Source organism: Dendrobates tinctorius, unplaced genomic scaffold (genome assembly GCF_039654945.1).
Source record: "Dendrobates tinctorius isolate UK_male_01 unplaced genomic scaffold, ASM3965494v1 ptg000165l, whole genome shotgun sequence".
NCBI classification, from domain to species: Eukaryota; Metazoa; Chordata; class Amphibia; order Anura; family Dendrobatidae; genus Dendrobates; species Dendrobates tinctorius.
This window is the reverse complement of record NW_027361832.1, coordinates 13056778-13078517: the sequence shown is the minus strand read 5'-3', so window position 1 is coordinate 13078517 and position 21740 is coordinate 13056778. Positions and strand designations below refer to the sequence as shown.

Here is a 21740-nt window from a genome sequence, read left to right as displayed (position 1 = left end):
TTGTAGTACATCAATGTTTCTCAAGGTTCAATACCACCTACTACTACTAAAGTTCAGTGTAAGTTCAATAACACATACTAAAATAAAAATAATAATAATAATAATAAATCACCCAAGAAAATTATATTGCAAGCTTCCCCTTTTGGATATGGTCTGCACTCCCAGGAGTAAGGCTGGCCAAACATCTCAGATGACTGTCGGCCCAACTATGTTTCGGCCAAAAGTTTGGTTGACAGCCATCTCAACCGACGGGCCTTTACACGGGAGTGTTCGTTTGGCCAAGTGCTCCTGTGCTCTCTATGAGAAAGCCGCTGACTGACATGTCTGCCAGCGGCTCATCTCAGTGAGAGCAATACAACTGGACTTGTGCAATCAACGTCTCTCCAGTCCATCAGTTTGCTGGCATCGCCATACACATTAGACCACTGGCTGAATCCTTCAATATCGGCAGGTTCAGCCAATATCAGTCTACTTTGTATAGGGGCCTTACATGTTGAGTAGCTAGGTTCTTCATTGCTAAGCTTTGGAGACCCATTTTAAAAGTTGGTTAATTAAAGCCAGGGTCTCCATCAGAGCAGTACAGGTGTTACTATAGTCAAGAGCCCACACTCACATATCGGCTGCCAATGGTTTATCATCTGGGACTTGCAAAGTTAGGCTATGTGCAAACGTTGCGGAATTCCCACGGTAACTTCCGCGGGAATTCCGGAATTCCGTGGGAAAATCGCATTTTAAATTCCCGCGATTTTCCCACAGAAAAACTAGCGATTTGCAAGCGTAAGTAGCTTGCAGAATGCTAGCGTTTTCCAAGCGATCTGTAGCATCGCTTGGAGAACTGATTGACAGGTTGGTCACACTCGTCAAACATAGTGTTTGACTAGTGTGACCAACTTTTTACTATTGAGGCCGCCTATGCAGCATCAGTAGTAAAAAGATCTAATGTTAAAAATAATAAAAAAATAAAAAATCAGGTTATATTCACCTTCCAGCGTCCCGCGCAGCCTTCCTGGGCCTTAGCGATGCTCCCGTTCCCAGTAAAGCCTTGCGAGACCTTTGAGGACGTCACGGTCTCGCGATACTGTAGCGATCTCACGAGGAATAGGGACCGCTACAGTATTGGCGAGACCGCGACCTCATCAAAGGTCTCGCAAGGCATTACTGGGAATGGGAACATCGCTGAGGCCCGGGAAGGCTGCACGGGACGCCGAAAGGTGAATATAACCCGATTTTTTATTTTTTATTCTATTTTTAACAGGGATATGGTACCCAGAGCCTGGAGGAGAATGTTCTGCTTACTTTTCGCATGGTGGGCACAGCCACATGCGGAAAGTAAGCAGATCAATGCATTCCTATGTGGGCAGAATCCCAGCAATTCCGCAAAATTAATGAGCATGCTGCGTATTTTTCCGCAATGCGATTCCGCCGCGGGAAAATCCGCAGCGTTAGCACAGCATTGCGTAATCCCATAGGAATGCATGGGTTGCTTTTTTTTGCGTTTTCACGGCAAAAACGTGCGTTAAAAACTGCCGCGAAAAAAATGCGACGAGTGAATGCAGCCTTACAGCTAAAGAGTTCACAGGCTGCAATTAGTCTTCCTTTTTTAGTGGCCTTCATATAAATTTTATGAGTCTAAAAAGTTGCTTAAAGAGGACCTACCAGCAGGTCAAAAGTGTCCAGCTTTTTCTCTTATTTCATTCTCGCTATTCCCTTTAGTGTTGGATTTTATTTATTTTTTTAAATAGTTCCATAGAAATGGAGCTTTATATGGCGTGTACCCAATATGCAAATGTTAAGGTCTTTTTGAAGAACCATAGGATTCTCTGGGGTTATGTCTTTGGGCTGCTGTGCTGAACTACGTTGTGGGCAATGACCCATGGTCAAAACCATAACAACAAACAAAAAAACTAATGGAATACTCAGGGGAGCCACAAGAATATTATAAGAGAAAAAAATGACCCATTTTCACTGCGTAATAGAACTTCTATAGTAGCCATATATATTCTCTTTTTTACCCCTTTGGAAACAACAAACACCTTCCAAGTCTTTTTGGTTCACCATGATCTTGTGATCCTGCCCACACCTAAACATTCTCCTTTTATTTCTCCATTCCATCTACATAATAGGTTACCAGGAGGAATTGTTGGAAGATCCTTGGAGGAAATGGGAAGCCTTTCTATTTGAGGCTCAAGGTATTTCTTCCCTGACTAGAGGACAGACTTCGGAATCATTTCAAAGGTATATAACTTTAATACAAAAGAAAACCTAAAAAGAAAATTATTTTATATCCACTATAAATTTTTTTACACCTTATGACACAAGCATCTCTTATATCTTACAGAAATTTAGCGAGGTTCTTACATGATCAAGGTGCTTCCATTCTTCTGCCCACTCTCTGTCTGTTAGCCTGTGGTCTATCATTTCTTCTTGACGTGCTCCATGCAACCCTAGACAAAGCAGATGTAAAGTCTCATGTAACACTAATTAACACCCTTCTGAAAAATGGATTAAGTCTTTCAACGATAGCCTTAAGGAGGTTTTTTTTTTTACACTAATTGGTGGAGAGTTAATATAATTGTCCCAGTGAAGAAAAAAAAGAAAACAATAAATTCTGTAAAAGTCATAAGGACAATAAAATAACATGCTACTCAATGGAGGCAATAGCAACGCGGAATGTAAAAAATAGAATGCATTGAATTCCGAACTGTCAAGCAATTGATGCCCACCATGGTCTCTGTAGCCACATCCCCACTGCCATCAATAATTCTGATTTCAAGTGTAGGAGATAAGCGGCTCTAGTTTGGCAGTCAGGTCTTCAGTGGGAGTTCCAAGTGTTTAATTACCACTTTCAGTGCAGAAAGCGACTGGCTGTTATTTCAAGTGATTTTCTCCTACACCTAAATCAATAGCAAATGTGATTTATTGACTTAGATTTTGCATTTTTTAATATTACAACACATTGTATTATAACAATGACCATAATGAATATTATCAAGTTAACGTACTCCGCAAAGCTATGCTAACAAGGGAGAAATACAAAAAGATCTCCAATTCTCTTACCCATAGGCCTGTTTCTGTCCCTGAGGTCCCTGTGGTTAGGGTGTCTGTACGAGTCCCTGTAGTGGTGGGCAATTGCCATGTCATCCAAACGATAATGCTGAGGTGGTGGTGGGGTAGGGTGAGGCAGACCATTGGGTTGATAGGACAAGCCATTATTTGGACTGTACCGCTGGCCGGGGCTTATAGTGCATGGCCGCTTGCTTGGATGCTCTGAGTGCAAAGGCTCTCTGTCAAAGCCATTTTCTTTGGTTCTGAAAAGAAAATATGTGTAATGTACTACAAATGTAATCTAAATGTGTAGTTTATTGATCTTACGTAGGCTTGCTATCGTAGAGTTGGGTAGGTCGTATCTCGTGCTCGACTTGTTCTCACCACAACCAACCTCTCAACCACAAGCAACGCCTCAAAGGTTTTGGAGAAAAGTTACCATAAGAAAAGCTAAATCCTGTAATACAGAACTTTTTATTTTTTTTCCACAGGTTTAATAACACCCAGATTTCCTCTACACTAAGCCGGAAAAAGAAGTAAATAAAACCTGTGAAGTAGAACAAATGATTGGGTCTTGCTGAGAATAGAGTCTAATAGTGAGATAAATACTATGAGTTCTTTGCAGCCATGACATGTCATGGACAAATTACTCAGTTGTGTTTTCCACTCACGTGTCAGGATTTTTTTTCACTCTTTCTGTGACTGATGGCTCCCAGTGTTATTATTGAAACAGATTGATCTTTTTAATGAGCCAGTTTAATAGACTCCAAAATCTCACCGTGGCTGCTCATCCGTGTTAGACCATATGCACCAAGAAAACATTCAGTAAAACATAAAGCTTCACTGTCAGACTGCTGAAACCTTAATAAACCTCAATCTACAGTTCTGCATAAAAATGCACAGAATGGCGACGTATATCAAAAGCAACAACACAATGGTGCCATAGATGGAAATATGAGAGCAGTTAACATTTTTTGGAACAAAGGACTACCTAATTAAGACTATGGGGCAACCGAAAACTAAAAATCTTCTACTTCCAAGAATCAAAGTGACATTTGTTACCATGTAGTCCTAGTCTAAATGCAACTTACACCTCCATATCAAGCACTTGGCTCTTTGCCTCTTGGTTTTGCTAATTCCTTTGGTGAGAAGAAATGGATTCCCAGTAAAAATATATTCCAGTCTGAGGCCTGGCAGTATATAATTAAACGTCAATGACTTTCTTTGGGTGGCCAACTCAACTGCAATTCTTGCGACAATGAAGTCCCTGCAATTCTTGCGACAATGAAGTCCCTACTACATCTGTCATTGTATGTTCTACATTCAGGGTAAAGTTTCAGAATTTTTGCTATAAAATCATCTGTTACTTTGATTTTAATGTCTTCATTTGCTCATAAGACTTTGAAACATAACTCCATTATAAATAAACTATCATTTTCTATCCCATCCATCTTTAAGGTTACTTAAGTGTCTGAAATACAACTTTTAAATGAAGAATTATTAAAAAAGCACACACATAAAAATTTTTATCCTCTTAATATATTGCAATCTTCATATTTTACAGCATTGTGTACTTATAATTGCTCATTTTGCCTTTCTACCCAGCTAATTCTTCTGTTTTCTCTGCTCTTTGTAGAAACAGGAAGGTTCTTTTCCCTGCATTTATCATTCCCTTCTTCAACTCCTGACCCAGCAGTTCCCTCCTCCCCCACTGTCAGGGACTTTGCAATGAGATAGAATTGTAGTTCTAATGATAACTCATGCAGGTAAATGAGACTTCCTGTTTCCACATAGAGCTTTGAATGATTCAGCTAATCTGTTTTTAATCAGGTGATGCCATAGACCTAATGGAAAAGAGAATAATTAATTGGGTAGAAAGGCAAAATGAGCAATTGTAAGTACACAGTGCTATAATAGGATGACTGCAATTTATTAAGAGGATAAAAACTTTGACTGGAGTATTTATTTAAATGTGCGCTGAATATCTAGATTAGGGTAAAATGAATTAATCACTAACATCTTTTTACAAAAACTGGAGAGGATATAGGATAATATATATCAATATTTTTAGCAACTGTCAAAGATATCAAAAATGTTCAGGAAAAACTTATTGAAAGTTTTATTTAAGTCGGCTCCATTTTTAGAAAAAAAAAGTAAACATATATATATTTATATATGTGCCACAGATTCCAAGACTGTAGATAAATATGATATCACGCGTACATAACTTAGAATTCTTAAAGAACAAACGTCGTTTAAATTTCTGTTTTACAAATTACTAGCACACATGACAATAAGTACTCCTATATTAATCTTTCATTCTTAATTCACAGGTAAAATCTGTAAAATCTGTACTCCGTGAAGAAAGATTTTCTCATACTGGGATAGGAGAGGACAGTTTGTGTTTTTAAAATTCTATGGAGAGAGGAGGAGCTAGAGGCGGAGACAGACATTCTGCTGCAGGTTCTCTTGAGCGACAGTTATTTTTCTCCGCGGAACTTTATAAGCACCAACTGTCCATCTCTTATCACAGGAATGAGGAAATCTGTATTCATATTCACTTAATATAGATGTTACCAGTGAGTTGATCATTTTGAGAGTGAAAGATCAGTCCTCGTGGAGAAAGAAGCAGATTTCCCTGATAAGATGTATTATAATAAAGTTTCTTATTTTTACATTGACTATTAAAGTATGGAAAATTAGAAAAATAAAACGATGGGTGTTATTTAACATCTCTTCTAGGGTTTGCCTTTTTTTTTTTGGAGCCTCGCTATTTAATATTCTTTAATTTCATATTAGCATGGTGTTGGAGAAATTTGCATGTGATCAGTTTCTGAAAAATAGCTTCTGGCTAAAATATTTGACATGTCTAATTTCACGCTTGAGGAGAGTGAGTGTGCAGAGATAACCCCATCAAAGGAGGGGAAAAAAAAACAACAAATGCGCCTTGATAAGCTGAATCTATTTCTAGGCATTCTCTTACAGTCATTGACTGCAGACATAATTTGATGTAAAAGTTTAATATATTTATTACATAAATCCCAACTTAGAGTTCCACGAAGCTACAAGAAAACTCTGTTCACATTATTGCTTTACCCATTCCATACTTGATGGATCCCAATTTGAGTTGATGAGATCTTTGGGATCTGTTTATAAATAGATCGGTCATAGCCCTGCCCCCAATACTGCAATTTAAATTTCTAGTTTGTGAAACAAATGAACGTTTTAGGTGTTAGGTTGGTGAATTTTTGGGAGAATTATTTTTTCTAATATCCAATCACAATTTTTTTCTTCTGCAGGCAGCATTTTATAGAACAGTGCTAGAGCTTTGCAGATTGGTATGTAGGTTTGTGGGAAAATATTAAGTGTAACTTATCAGTTATTGATCTAAATCTCTTCTCATTCCCGGCCTAGGAGTCCAGTAGGAGGTCCAGCTCAGTGCACACACAACGATCACTGCCAATCACTGATTAGGTCCACCCACTGGACTCCTAACCGCAAAATAAAGGAAAAATGTAGCTTAATAAATTATAACTGACCCTAGACCTTTCCTCACAAAACTATCTATCAATGTGGCCAGCTTCTTCTGCTCCATAACATGCTGCTTGCAGACTGGACTGCATTTTCATTGGAAATAATGATCTGTTATGTAAGAAGACTACTGCTGCCTGATGAATATATGACATATTTAGACATTTTGGTAACTGCCACAGTCATGGAATTAAAAAAAAAACACTCCTATCAAAATTTTGATCCCTTAATATTAGAGTTGAGCGACTTTGGTCGGATCGGGTTTCGTGAAACCCGAATGAAACAAAATTTGATTCGGATGAAACTGGTCCGACTAGAGCAAAAAAAGTCGGAGTTTCGTCCGAAACCCGACCCCAATGCAAGTCAATGGGGAATAAAAGTCGGCATTGAGCGGATGACATTCATCCTGTAGAATGTAAGCCCGAAAGGGCAGGGTCCTCTCTCCCCTCTATCAGTCTGTGACTGTTAGTTTGTTTACTGTAAGTGATATCTGTAATTTGTATGTAACCCCTTCTCATGTACAGCACCATGGAACCAATAGTGCTATATAAATAAATATTAATAATAATAATAATAATACACTCAATGCCGACTTTTAGTCCCCACTGACTTGCACTGGGGTCGGGTTTCGGGCGAAACTCCGACTTTTTTTGCCCTAGTCGGACCAGTTTCATCCAACTCAAATTTTGTTTCATTCGGGTTTCACGAAACCCGATCCAACCAAAGTCGCTCAACTCTACTTAATATTTTGCAGTCATCATATTCTATAGCACTGTGTACTTACAATTGCTTATTTTGCCTTTCTACCCAGCTAATTATTCTCTTTTCTCTGCTCTTTGTAGAAACAGGAAGTCTCTTGTCCCCGCATGAGTCATCACCCTCTTCATCTCCTGACCCAGATGCTCCCTCCTTCCCCTGCCAGGGACTTTTTGCAGTGACTCATGACCCGTATAGGGAAAAGAGACTTCCTGTTTCTGCATAGAGCTTAGGCCGGTTTCACATTTGCGTTTCAGGGCACTGCGACGGCCTGCGCACGGTCGCCGCTAAGCCCCGCCCCCTGACGTGCCTCCGCCGGTAGCTCCGCCTCCGGGCGCAAGACGCTGCATGTGTCACGCGTCTCCTATCTTTATCACTGAGGGCGTAGGCCGTGCGCAGTATGTGTTTGGCGGCGCCTGCGTCCTTTTGACAGTGCGCCGAGCGCAACCAAATTGCAACAGGTTGCGTTTGGGGCTGGTCGGCACACCGTCAAAAGGACGCAGGCACCGCCAAAATGCATACTGCGCACGGCCTGCGTCCTCAGTGACAAAGATAGGGGACACATGACGCATGCAGTGTCATGCGCCCGGAGGCGGAGCTACCGGCGGAGGCGCGGCAGGGGGTGGGGCTTAGCGGCGGCCGTGCGCAGGCCGTCGCTGCGCCCTGAAACGCAAATGTGAAACCGGCCTTAGAAGGATTCAGCTAGTCAGTTCTTAATCAGTGATGCCATAGACCTAATGGAAATGAGAATAATTATCTGGGAAGAAAGGCAAAATGAGCAATTGTAAAGTACACAGTGCTATATAATATGATGACTGCAATATATTAAGAGAAGAAACATTTTTATAGGAGTGCTTCCTTAAATCTATGTGTCTGCATTTATGATAAAAAGCAAAATCCATGAAAAATATTGGATTTTTTTTAAAGAAAAAAAACAAACTTTTTTTTAGATATTTTAAATCAAAGATCATTAATACAAAAACTCTAAGCTCTTTATCCATTTTTCTTCGCTATATTGCGGATTTAGCTGAAATTCGGTTACATTCCATGATAATAAGAAGGAAAAATCTGAAGTCTGGGACCATATGTTCAGAGGCACCGCTCACACCACATATACGTTGCACTTTATATCATGTTGAGCTGGAAATAAGGAAAACATGAAAGTGAATAGGCCTTGTAATTCAAATGTCTTTTTCCCCCTCTAACCATATTTTATGTGTTTTTTATTTCCAGGAATCTCTTCTGGGAGCATTTGTGGGGCCGCGTGAGTGAAGCAGTCAGATAAGACCTTTTTATGAGGATATTAGAAATAAAATAGCCTATATAGTCTGCCAAGGAAAACGTAGGACATTGAAGAAGATCTGTAGAAAATAGCCATGGGAATGTTTAGGTTAACTTCATTCTAAAGGATCTAAGGAAGTCTTATTTCCAGAAAGAAAAGTTTGACACTTTAGTTTTGTGTTCCATGGCCAATAAGTAATTTTAGCACAAAAAAATTAAAACAAAATGACGCTAAGTTATGACACACACACAGATTGTCAACCATTTCTCTGGAGTGACATTAATGAATAGTGTCAATTTATTCTATAGAGAATTTGCTCTCACTAGTCCGCAGGGTTCACCTATATGCTGAATATTTTTTCGGTAGCATAAATTTATTTATTATATAAAAACACAATTTATTGGTTTTACTGGTCTGCGGCCACCACTAGGGGGAGCTAGGGAGCTTACTGTTTATAAGACAATACTAAAATACTAAAACAGAGTGCAGGACAACCCATAGCTCCCCCTAGTGGTGTTTGCTGGCAGACATAATTTTATCAGCAAACCCTAAGGGTATGTGCACACGTTGCGGATTGCTGTGCGGAATTTTCCGCGTGGAAACTGCTACTTTTGGCAGAACCCGCAGGTCAAAATCTGCGCGTTTTTTATGCGGATTTATTGCGGATTTCGCCTGCGTTTTTACATCTGCGGATTCCTATAATGGAAGAGGTGTAAAAATGCTGCGGAATCTGCACAAAGAATTGCCATGCTGCGGGAAAAAAACGCTGCGTTTCCGCGCAGATTTTTCCGCAGCATGTGCACAGCGTTTTTTTCCTCCCATGGAATAACACTGTACTGTAAATCACTTGCGGATCCGCAGCAAATCCGCAACGTGTGCACATACCCTTAGTTTATAAAGGAGATTTAAAGCTGAATATTCGAAAAAATGGAGCTCTGACTGTACTGAGACATTAAAAATCCGAATACTGGATCTAAAAGACAAATTTTTAAGCATAAGTACAATGGCACAATAAATGTGTTCCATGCTTTATTGTCTGAAGGACCTAATTCTTCACATAACTCTTCAAGATCACTTGATCTACAAACATACAAGGGCAGGTCTACTGAGGAAGAAGCTAAATGCCATTATATTTGTATAAGCAGTAGGTAGTATATTAATGGGTCGAGAAGCCCTGGATGTCAATAGATCCTGGTTGTATTTACCTATCGGGGGTTCTCCTCTTCCCGTTTTCATTCACATCGAGAAGCAACTCGGAGGAGTCAACAGGCGAGGTTGTGCTGGCATCCAGCAGCAGTTGCTCATGCTGAGCTAGATACTGGGCAGGGTTTTGCTTGGCCAGTCTTGCACAGTGCAGAAGTTCCCGCTGCAGCAGAGGCAGATTGGCCTAGAAAATAGACAAAAAGCTTCAAAATTGGAACTTTGGAGGGTACATTATTTGATTTTCATATGCCCAGAACAGTTTCAATAAGCCTACAATCATTTCACATCCTTGTCTTCAAAACTTTGCATATTCAATGGGTCAGGGAAAGTAAAAATCGAGAACATGAGTATAAGGCCAGCACAGTGGCTTAGTGGTTAGCATTGCAGCACTGGAGTCTTGGGTTCGAATCCCACCAAGGACAACATCTGCAAGGAGTTTGTATGTTCTCCCCGTGTTTGCGTGGGTTTCCTCCGGGTTCTCCGGTTTCCTCCCACACTGCAAAGACATACTGATAGGGAATGTAGATTGTGAGCCCCATCGGGGACAGCGATGATGACGTCTGTAAACAGCTGTGAAATTAATATATAATTAATCATTGTCTCATTTTGAAGATAAGATCATTGAAGGCCACACAGGATCGTACATACTGGACGAGAACTTGTAGAAATACATTCATTCAGCGCGTCTCACGGGCGTCTCTGCACTCACCTGGGATCATGTCACAAGGTATTTTACCTTGCTTGCTATTATTTGGGTAGCGTTACTTCTTTGTGTCTGGTACTTCAGCACATAGTGTTGTACATACAGCTCCTGCTTGGATACTATTATGGACTCCCCGGCACTCCCATTATAAGCCTGCTAGAGAGGCATATATCACTACTGAATGATCGTGACCGGACAGTCCATACTTCAGCCCTAACCATGGGCTCTAGCTCCAGCATTTGGAGCATGTTATAATAACATTGCTCACTTATGTTTAATAGCCATTTACCCAGCAGTTCTTTGCTTGATTGGCTCATATTTCTTTACTTGGCTCATTTTATTCAGGCTTTGAATTTTTATTGTCATTAACTAGGACCACAGTTGATTACCAGATATCCTACATTTGAAATCTAATGCGGCACCTTGAGCATGCCTAGATAATACTGCTCTTGGTAATCAACTGTTCCTTTGTGATTTGGGGCCTGTACTGTGTTCGATCATTTGGGTATATGTTTATTTCATATATATAAACCTATATAGAAATAAGGAGTATAAACGCCCAAACAATTACTAGAGAAAGTCAATTTAATGGTATCAAAATTATTTGCTCTTTATTAATACAGGTGCAAAAAAGTGTATATATTAAAAATACAATCATATGGTCAGATACCAGGGATGACACAAAAAAAGAGGGAATAGGATCGCTGCACATAACTTGTAAATGCAATGGTACAAAACTTGAATTAAAACCCCCAAAGCAATGCACAATTCATCATAATGCAATGTACTCCCACCCTTAACAATCCATTATTGTGACCAAAGTATAGTCCATGTTATGGGGCCTCAGGGATCATGCAAAAGCTTCCATTTAAAGTGCTGTGTGCAGGAAGGTATGGGGGAAAATTGAAAAAATGACCATGCTTACCCATGTGGAAAATGCATATGCAGCGTATCCGATCCCCCAAGCCCCTACGCACGTTTCGCGCTGGGCTTCATCGGGGGGCTAGCACTTTAAATGGAAGATTTTGCATGATCCCTGAGGCCCCTTAACATGGACTATACTTTGGTCACAATAATGGATTGTTAAGGGTGGGAGTACATTGCATTATGATGAATTGTGCATTGCTTTGGGGGTTTTAATTCAAGTTTTGTACCATTGCATTTACAAGTTATGTGCAGCGATCCTATTCCCCCTTTTTTTGTGTCATCCCTGGTATCTGACCATATGATTGTATTTTTAATATATACACTTTTTTGCACCTGTATTAATAAAGAGCAAATAATTTTGATACCATTAAATTGACTTTCTCTAGTAATTGTTTGGGCTCCTTATACTCCTTATTTCTATATAGGTTTATAACATTGTTTCTATGGAGTTGTCCTTCCATTATGTCCTTTTGAACATCCTTTTTTCAGTTAGGGAAAAGTATCATGTTCATTGTTATGTTGGATTTTGTTAACTATGTTTATTTCATGTAGGATTAGAACTGTGGCTATTACAGCACCTAGCATGAGAACCGCTGCTACCTATACCCTGTTTTTGTGCGGTTGTCAGCCCTGAGACGAGTTTTCTGTCTGGCATTATATTTGTCATCACTGTGCCATTATCTTTGTTAGTTGCTATACTTCTTCTACCTCACCATGAGCACTTTTGTATGTCTATGTATATATATATTTGTGATAAAATTTGATATCATTGTATTAAATCCTCTCCAAATTGTGGTGATTTCTCCCACCCACTAGTCATTCTTTATCTATCCATGCTATTAGTAGCCTTATTAGCTGTCTAAGCATAAAATGGAGTTCTTTTCGGTTTATACATTCATTCTGCGTATTTTATAGCGAGTTTGGAAAAAAAAAATTTTCTTTTGCTACATGGTTTCATCTCCTACATTGATTCTGCGTAATTTATAGCAAATCTGGAAAAAGCTTTTTTTTTTTTTTTGTTAGATGGTTTCATCTCCTACCCCCACAATACTTCTTACCTATGGCAGCTAAGAGATCATCTTTTGCCTTTGAGTTTTTGCCATTTGGCAAGAAAACTAAAATTGTTTAAGATACCACCACGTAAAAAAATAGTCTACTCTAAGGAGGTCCAAACACTCAAAATTATTTTCATACCTTTGGACTGATGCACTTAAAGAGTTGTCGACTCCCTTGGCAACCCTTTAAAATAAGTAGTCACCCCCTTGTGTATTTAAAAAACATATACTATAGCAGATTATTTTGGTCTGGATCTTAACTAACAACGTTAGGGAAGTAGCATAAAAAACAATAGACTCACCTCCCGCACTGGCGTTGTTCCACCAATGTCAGGGCCGGGTCTTCTGGGGATTAGGTGACATTGTTATGCCATGTGAGCTCTGCAGCCAATCACCAGCCACCATTGGGTCGCTGCGCTCTCACTTCTGTTTGTCCGACGTTCTTCCTAAGGAAGTAAGAGCACAGCAGGCCATTATTGGCTGCTGGTTGGATGCAGGGCTCGCGTGGTATAACAATGCTATGCAAACTCCGGAAGACCAAGTGCCGACTTTGCTTGAATGGTGCAAGTATGGGAGGTGAGTCATTTTTTTTATACCACTTCATTTAAAAAGCGGCTGTTCAGGAAGTAGACAACCTCTTTAAGATAGTTGTCACTTAAAATCCAGACAAAAATAAAATGATAATTACGGTAGACCTTGCAACTTAGTATGATAATTTACGACGATTTGTTGCTGGAGATAGTCATATCGTAAAGCTATGAAAATAGGCATCATTTTATGCAGTCTCACAGACCAAATTCCTGAATGATAATTAGGGAAAATTACTAGCCATGTTGCGTGCAGATGAGTTTTGGGAAAGCCAGCAGGCTCTGAGCCAGGACCAACCTCAATGCATTGTCTACAGAGTGTTTACACCCAAAATCCAGAAGCAACTATAGAATAGATCATATAATAACACAATCTAAACAACATGAAAAACCCTAAAGATATAAACTGCTGAGAGTCTGCCTACTATGGTAATAAGAATTCACCCGAGGGGTCACCATGCCGGGACACCAGAGGCAGCATTAGGGGCTATTAATTGCCACATTATGCTGATATAATCTAAGCACGAAATCAAAAATTCAGAGGTAATATGATAAAAAGAACAGGTCCACACTAGATGGAACTAGTCACAACTTCTAAAATTCCTTAGTCGCAAATAAAACATTTGAGGATTGAACATTGTTTGCAGGAGCCATGGACAAATATCTTTAGATGTTCATTGTTCATAAAACCTATGGGTCTAAAGGAGAATGTTTCTCCATGTGTAGAGTGCCAAGTCAGTGTAAGGAGACTTACAGGCCATGCAATATGCAAATATCCTATTAAGAGAAGAAAAGGAATAGAACCTTTTGGCGGTAACAATCCTTTTCCTTTTTGAAAAGGATATTTGCATATTTAAATTCCCAAAGAAGCATTTTATTGCCAACAAGTCCCCTTATCACGACTTGGCACTCTTCACAAGGTGACCCCTTAGACTCCCTGTCAGAGGCCTCTCTTTTACTCAAATCGAACCTCCTGCTTTGCACTGATGAGGGATAAATACCCAGAAACATGTGTCTGTAAATGGAGTGTCTGGTTTCACTTTTTGTCCTAAGTCATATGGCAAGGCATATTAGAGAGTCAGTATTGAGTTTTCAAATTGCTACTCCCAATTGTTGGCACAAGAGTTCTAGTTCCCTCCCTGTCTGAAAACTGTAGGTATGGTTAGCACATGAATTCAATGTGGATGTAATTTCTCAACATGTTGGATGTCCATTGTTACTCTGATAGAGAACTGGTTTTCAATTATGTAATAAGTGAAGGGTTGTCCATTTAAAAACAATAAATTCTTAACATGATTTTATAGAACTGAATTATTTTTATTTCGAAAGGTGCCCTAAGTTTTGGATCAATATGGTCCCGACTGCTATATGCCTGTCCCTGAGCTTGACACAGGAGTAACCTGAATAGCATGTCGTCAGTATTGTGTGTGAAGGTTGCTGGCTGAGGTTTCAATAGCTAAACCAGTCCCCTTCTGTCGATGCATTGGTTGTGATGGAGAAGAAGGGCTGGTTAGCTAGTGAAATGTACCCGTCAACCAGTCCACTTTACACATAGCTTACTCTGGAAACTCTCTGCTGTTTTTAGCGCAAGTTGGACAGGTAGCTGCCAGGACCCAGGATTTCTACTGATATATTTAGAGGCACCTTTGTAAATTGAAAATATATAACTCTTCTAAAATAATATTAGAAACTCAACTAAAGTGATTTTTAGTGGAAAAGCTTTTCTGGATTAAAAAAAAACATTTAACACTTAAGTACTCATTGGAAAAAGGGGTCTGTTCACGCGCACCTTCTAGCCACAAGGGTTCCCCCCAACCTATCTGACATGTATCACCTATCTAGTAGATTGAAATGTTAAATGTGATGCTGGAATACAATAATAATAATAATTATAATATTGTGGTGGTTTTAGCCACGTGCGAAGCTGAGGGGATGGCTGGCCATGTGGACAGGGTACGGCCAACAAGATATTTCACCGCGATCAATCTCTGTAAATATACAGTAAGGCTACTTTTACACTTTTTACATTATTGCGGCCCGTTTGAGGATCGCCGTGTTTTTTTTCCCCCAATACTATGTAAATAGTATTGGAAAAAAAAAACGGCGGTCAGCAAAATAGGAAGTCACGGTGCGCCACAAAAACAAACTTCCGTTTTTGCGGCCCCATTGACTTTCAATGGGGGCCCGTGTCCGTACGCCGTGAAAAAGATTGAGCAAGCACGATCTTTTTTCACGGCCGCAAATAAGGCCCTCACGACCGTACGGCACACGGCGCATCGTGGAATTTTTGCGGGCCGATTTTGCGGCCACACAGAAATGCACTGGGGACGCAAAATCGGCAAGCAAAAACACGGCAAGTGTAAAACCAGCCCAAGGGTAGCAAACTGAATCTTTTCCCAGTTGATGGAAACCCTACCTGCAGGTCAGGTTTGAACCATCCTAAATATCACACATTTTGGAAGATTGATGGCCATAGACAATGTCCAGCTGTCCAGCAAGCATCTCTGGCACATAAAGTGCAATTCAAATGGAAAAACCACTAACACAGCAAACCACGTACGAGATCAAAATTCACATAAAATAAACAACTCATTCCAAAAAATCCCATTCCCTCTTGATGTCTTAGAAACATCAGATCGTCACAGATTTACAGCTAATGAAATCCCAAAATGCTGCCTCTGACAAATACAAAAGTAACGATGACACGGTTAAAATAGCTTTTTGTTTTTTTTTCCCTTTTTTTTTTTATTCAGCAATTCTACAAACATGTTCTTTCGATTCCGGAAAAAAAAAATGGTAATACAAAGCAATTTTGTTTGTTCTAGTTCTGGTGCCAGATTAGGTAATTAGAATGGTGTCTAATATCCTTCCAGTAAATGTTTCTCCATAAACGCAGAATGGAATCGCGGGTCTGCGGGTTGCATTAGCTTAATGAAAACAAGATTTTAATGCATATTGTTACAGCTGCGTTTGAATGCACTTATTAAGGCCCCGTGTTCCCACAACCATATGGTTTTTGTCATTAATGTCTCCTTTGAGGAAAAGCACTAAAATTAGAAAAAAAAAGTTGCATCTTTGATTTCAGTGATCCAAAGTAAATGATATGGCGACCATATGGCGCTCAGCTCTGATAGAAGTATAAGGAAGTGTCCTTGGAATCTTGCTTTTTTTTTTTTTAATTTTTGTGGCAGCCAATTTGACCCTGAATAGAAACATATTTTTATTTTTCACAAAGCAAAGAAATCAGCGGTATTCACAGAGGAAATGATGTTAACATGATGAAATTCGTAAGGAAAGCATCCTTTTATGTAGCAAGCATACCCAGCACTTCTATAAACAGCTTTGCTTATTAGTTTAAGCACTCTGCTTCAAGGGATGCGGGCTGAGCTCTATACGCTGCTTTAACCGCCACCTACCAGTCCATAAGCGACCCTGCATATTCATTGACAACTGAAATGAATTAGACCCAGGTTTATCTGCCTTTGGCACTCAATGTTAACAAGGTGATTATGTTAATTGGCTGAATGGACTACTCTTGGAAGATGGCCAACAATTAACGTTCTTGCCAACATCTGAACTGAATTGACAGAGCTAAGAATAGTAAGCCTATCAGATGCGTTGATGGTTGCCCATAAGTGGCGTCATGCACAGCAGATAGTTGTCTGCTAAATATTGGTTCAGATGATACATCATTTGGGCACCAGTTGTCTCTTCCGACTTCTCCATATGCTCTGTCTAGCGTTCCTGTGTTCTCTATGAGAAAGCTGCTGCCAGAGTTCTCAGGCAGCGGCTTATCTCATCAAGAAAAAAAATTATCGGTAGTCCAAAACTGAACACGTCAGATTCTTAGCTCCCCGAACATTATCCATCAGGATAGAGTCAAGAGGCCCCCATACACATTAGACTGTTGGCCAATCCTGCCGATATTGGTCTTATCAGTTGCCTGCTAGAATTCTCTTCTAGTCTGACCAGTAGAGGGAACATGTGGTTACTGGATGGTGTTTAGCAGAACCTGCTTGACTCTGTTATAGGCTCTGTGGACTTCTCAAAGGACATGATCCACTATATTATCATGATCTTTTTTAATAAATTTGCAAAAATTGCTACATTTCTGTTTTTTTTTTTCAGTCAAGATGGGGTGCAGAGTGTACATTAATGAGAAAAATATGAACTTTTTTGAATTTACCAAATGGCTGCAATGAAACAAAGAGTGAAAAATTTAAAGGGGTCTGAATACTTTCCGCACCCACTGTATATGATCCACTATATTGATTTTATCTTTAGTGTTAAAATTGTAAAAAATTAAAGTCTAACTCCATTCAATCGACGCAGGACTGCTATTTGCCTTAATATTTCACAACTAGACATGAGCAAATCGATTGAAAGAAAATCTAATTCACCTCCAGTTGTTCAAAAAATTCAAATTTGCCCAAATTTGCAATTTTTTTTCCTGATTTGATGCAAAATTGCTGGGTTATAAAGGGCTGAGAAGCGATTAAAAAAAATCTAATAATCATCTCTCCTTGGACCTCCTCTGCTGTTGGTCCTCTAATCAGCTTTTCTATGTCCTGTCTTTTTTGTTCTATATTCATTATGGGGCTATGGTCACTTCCAGACACATCTTCCATTCACTAGGCCCCACATGACCGCATGGACACTGCAATGACGTGATGCCGTGTGGCTTAGTAAACAGAGGTCTCCCAATGACAGGCGATAGAAGAAAGAACAAAAAAGATAGAAGAGCCGTTTGAAGGAACTCAGCAGTGAGACGTGTACAGGGAGGGACGAGGATAGGTGAGTATAATTTTTTAATGCTTTCCTTGCAGCTTCAATCTTCATTGAATTTATTGGATGCAAATCAAATTTACCCCTTTAACTGAGTGAATAAAATATTGGAGCTTTTCTCAGCTGTATTCACATTCCAATATCACACTCCCAGGAGACTAAGAAAGGAGGATCTGCTTGCCAAAGTCCTGATACGTAAACAAGTTATCCGCTACTCGGACAATCCCTTCTCAAGTCTCATGTTTCTCCCTTGTAAAATAATAACACTTATACTCACCTTTGGAGCCATGCCAGAGATGTTCGACACTGGCTCTCCCGAGAAAATGACAGAGCAGCAGCTCTAACTTCCTCCGGATGTATGCAATTTGTCCAAAGGCGGAGAAATGGAAGCCAGCACTTATAGGACTCAAGGATTGTGTGACATAACAATGTTAAGCAATCATTGGGAGAGCCAGTGTGGACACCGCTGAAATAGCTTCAGCACCGGAGGTGAGTATAAGTGTTATTATTCTATAAGGGGGGGGACATTAGGATTGAGAAGGGGCTGTCTGACTAATGGACAACCGATTTAAGAGACATTACACGATTAAGATATTTTTTCTAATCTTACTAAAGCTCCCTGTATCTTATTTTATGGATCCTTATAAGCATGTCATTGTACCATATACTGCAGTCATTCTATGCATAGAAGTCCAGTGGGAAGCCCTAATCAGTAATTGGCAGCTTTCCCTGGAAAAGGTTCAGCCTTAAAGGGAATCTGTCACCCCCCCAGGAAGTATATTGCCTATCAATATGGGCATACAGGTAATAGAAATATTAAACTAGTCTTACCTGTATACCTTCTGTCTTTATGTTAATGATTTCTTCCAGACTCCAGGCATGTGGTGCCTGGAAGAAATCTCTGCCTCCTCTCCTAATTACAATACTATCCCCCTTCCATGCATGTCAGTTATAGAATCCCATGCCTGTGTCCTGCACTCCCTCCACAATGTGTACCTTTTCCTCCCTTCAATGGACGCTGCACTCAGAGATCTTCTGCGCAGGCAAGTCACTGTGAACTCCGGCGTGTGTGCTGATAAGGTGCTCTCCCCGCTTCCTCCCGGCACAGTCAGCTCTAGGAACCATGTGTACATAGTCATGACTATGCAGGAAGGAAGTGGTTAAATCATCTTATCAGCATGCACACTGGAGGTCACTGGAGCCGAAGTCGCCGGCGCCTGCGCAGAAGATCCCTCAGTGCAGTGCCAATGGAAGGGAGGATAAGGTATGTATTTCTGAGGGCATGCAAGGCGCAGATGCGGGACTCCAGAGCCATAACTGGTGTGCATGGGAGGAGCATAATATTGTAATGAGGAGAGGAGGCAGGGATTTCTTCCAGGCACCGCACGCTCCAGAGCCTGGAAGAAATCATTAGCATAAAGACTGACTATAACATTTCTCCACAACAAGACCATAAATATGAGGTATACAGGTAGGACTAGCGTAACATTTCTATCACCTGTATGCCCATATTAATAGGTCATATACGTCATGGGGAAGTGACAGATTCCCTTTAAGAAGAAAACTGTACATTTAATACACATAACGTTAATAAATAAGTGTCTGATATTTCCTACAAATAATAACTGACCTATAGCATCATATAAACATCAAATATTCCATCCTATCCCATTTGACCTGAGATGCGAAACCCACGGGCTTATCTGTTTTACCCTAAACACTGATGAAAAGTACATTGCGCTTCTTGAACTTGAACTGGTAAATTGTCCGTCATGAGAAATGCTTTGGTTTTCTAACATGCCATTATATATTTCTAGAGCAGGAAGCGTACCATTAGTGACAAGATCACACCATGTTCATTTTAAAGTACTCATCGACGTGTCTTTCCTGACACTTTGTGAGCGAACATCTCTATCATTTTCTGCAATTACTCAGCCTTGGCAGAGCCCGGTTCTGTGTGAGGTTTGTAAGTGCGAGTTAAGGACATAATGTGCTATACATATGTATTGATGCTAGTTTGCGGCCTGATGATCTACACGTGGTGTCTAACAACACAGCTATGTTAAAGAGATTGAGTTTCCTCCGCAGGTCATGACTTATAAAAATGACGATGACAAGCTTTCTACATAGCCACTGAATGATGTGATAATTACTAGCGACGGAGGTTGCTTATTAGGATAGGACGATATAGTGAAAATCACACAAAAACTCTGCAACCTATAGTAGAACTGAAATGCGTTAGTTAGTATATCTCTAGCAGCGTTGGGCAAATTATAAGGAATGCACCAAAATGGGTGGAGCTGGAGTGGGATGGGGAATCAGTGGGAGCAGGACACCAAACCTCGTCTAAATCATGACGAGCTATGGCATTCCCTACACCAGAACTCTCATTCCAGTCCATAACTGGAGTAAGATTTCTGGCATAGCTCATAAAGGCTCAAGCCACTTGTCAGACACTTCAAATTCATGAAAAGGTGTGGACCTCTTCATAAATCAGTATCGTCTGACTCCAGCACGACCCTCATTAAGGCCTGAGTGAACAATGTCGGTCTTGTTGAATCAGGCCCGTAGGCTTTATACCTTGGGGGTAATACCAAAGTAGATCTCTCTCCAAGTATTGCAACATTTTAGTTTTCGCAGAAACCGCATCAGTCTTGATCTCCACCTATCAAATCTGAAGATTCTTTAATAAATTTTAAAGAGTAATCGCTGTTTTAATTTGTATTGCATAATATAATATTTCTTATCAGAGAAATCTGCTTCTTTCTTCTCCTGGATTGGTCTTAAAACTCTCAAATCACAGGTAAAACGTGTATTCAGTAAAGACAAATTTTCCCATTACTGAGAAAGATGACAGTTGGTCCTCATAAGATTCTATGTAGATGGGAGGGGAATGAGCTTGAGTCAGACACAGGAATTCTAATGGAAATTCTCCTGGAGTGGCAGTTATGGAGCTCCATAGAACTTTATAAGCACCAACTGTCTTCCCCTATCTCAGTAATGGGAAAATCTGTACTCACTGAAGTCAGATTTTATCCATGAATTGAGAATTTTGAGATTAAATGATTAGTCCAGGAGGAGAAAGAAGTAGATTTCTCAGATAAGATATATTACAAAGTTGTATATTTCTATGTGCACTATTAAATTATGAAATTAAAATTGAAATGTGGGTTACTCTTTAATGTTTCCAAAACTATATATAATCCATTCTGCAGTTTCTGAATTTACTAATCAGTGATATTTCTAGTATTAAAGGGAATCTGTCACCCCATTTTTGGCCTATGAGCTGCGGCCACAGCCATCAGGGGCTTATCTACAGCATTCTGCAATGCTGTAGATAAGCCCCCGATGTAACCTGAAAGAGAAGAAAAACAAGTTATATTATACTCATCGGGGGCGGGTGAGGTGGTTGTCGCGGTCCGGTCCGGCGCCTCCCATCTTCTAGCGATGACGTCCTCCTCCTTACTACTGCCTCGGCTCCTACGCAGGCGTACTATATCTGCCCTGTTGAGGGCAGAGTAAAGTACTGAAGTGCGCAGGTGCCGGGAAAGGTCAGAGAGGTCCGGCGCCTGCACACTGCAGTACTTTACTCTGCCCTCAATGGGGCAGATATAGTACACCTGCGCAAGAGCTGTGGGAGAAGTACGGAGGAGGACGCCAACTCTAGAAGTTGGGAGGCGCCGGACCGTGACACCTATCGGACCGGACCCCTGGGTGAGTATAATATAACTCGTTTTTCTTATCTTTCAGGTTACATCGGGGGCTTATCTACAGCATTACAGAATGCTGTAGATAGGCCCCTGATGGCTGTGGCCGCATCACATAGGGCAAAAATGGGGTGACAGATTCCTTTTAATGCGTTTAGC

At 40.3% G+C, this 21740-nt stretch overlaps 1 protein-coding gene across 8 annotated transcripts in view; it reads right to left on the bottom strand.

The window, feature by feature from the left end:
• The window catches only part of RUNX1T1 (RUNX1 partner transcriptional co-repressor 1), a 194394-nt gene that overhangs the window by 26746 nt on the left and 145908 nt on the right, over positions 1–21740 (bottom strand). For all 8 annotated transcript variants that reach the window (XM_073550498.1, XM_073550504.1, XM_073550497.1 and 5 more), the window contains exons 5-7: positions 9820–10001; positions 3058–3308; positions 2359–2444 (exon numbers count right to left, since the gene is read on the bottom strand). In XM_073550498.1, coding sequence (XP_073406599.1) covers positions 2359–2444; positions 3058–3308; positions 9820–10001 — 519 coding nt within the window. The remainder of the gene's footprint in view (positions 1–2358; positions 2445–3057; positions 3309–9819; positions 10002–21740) is intronic.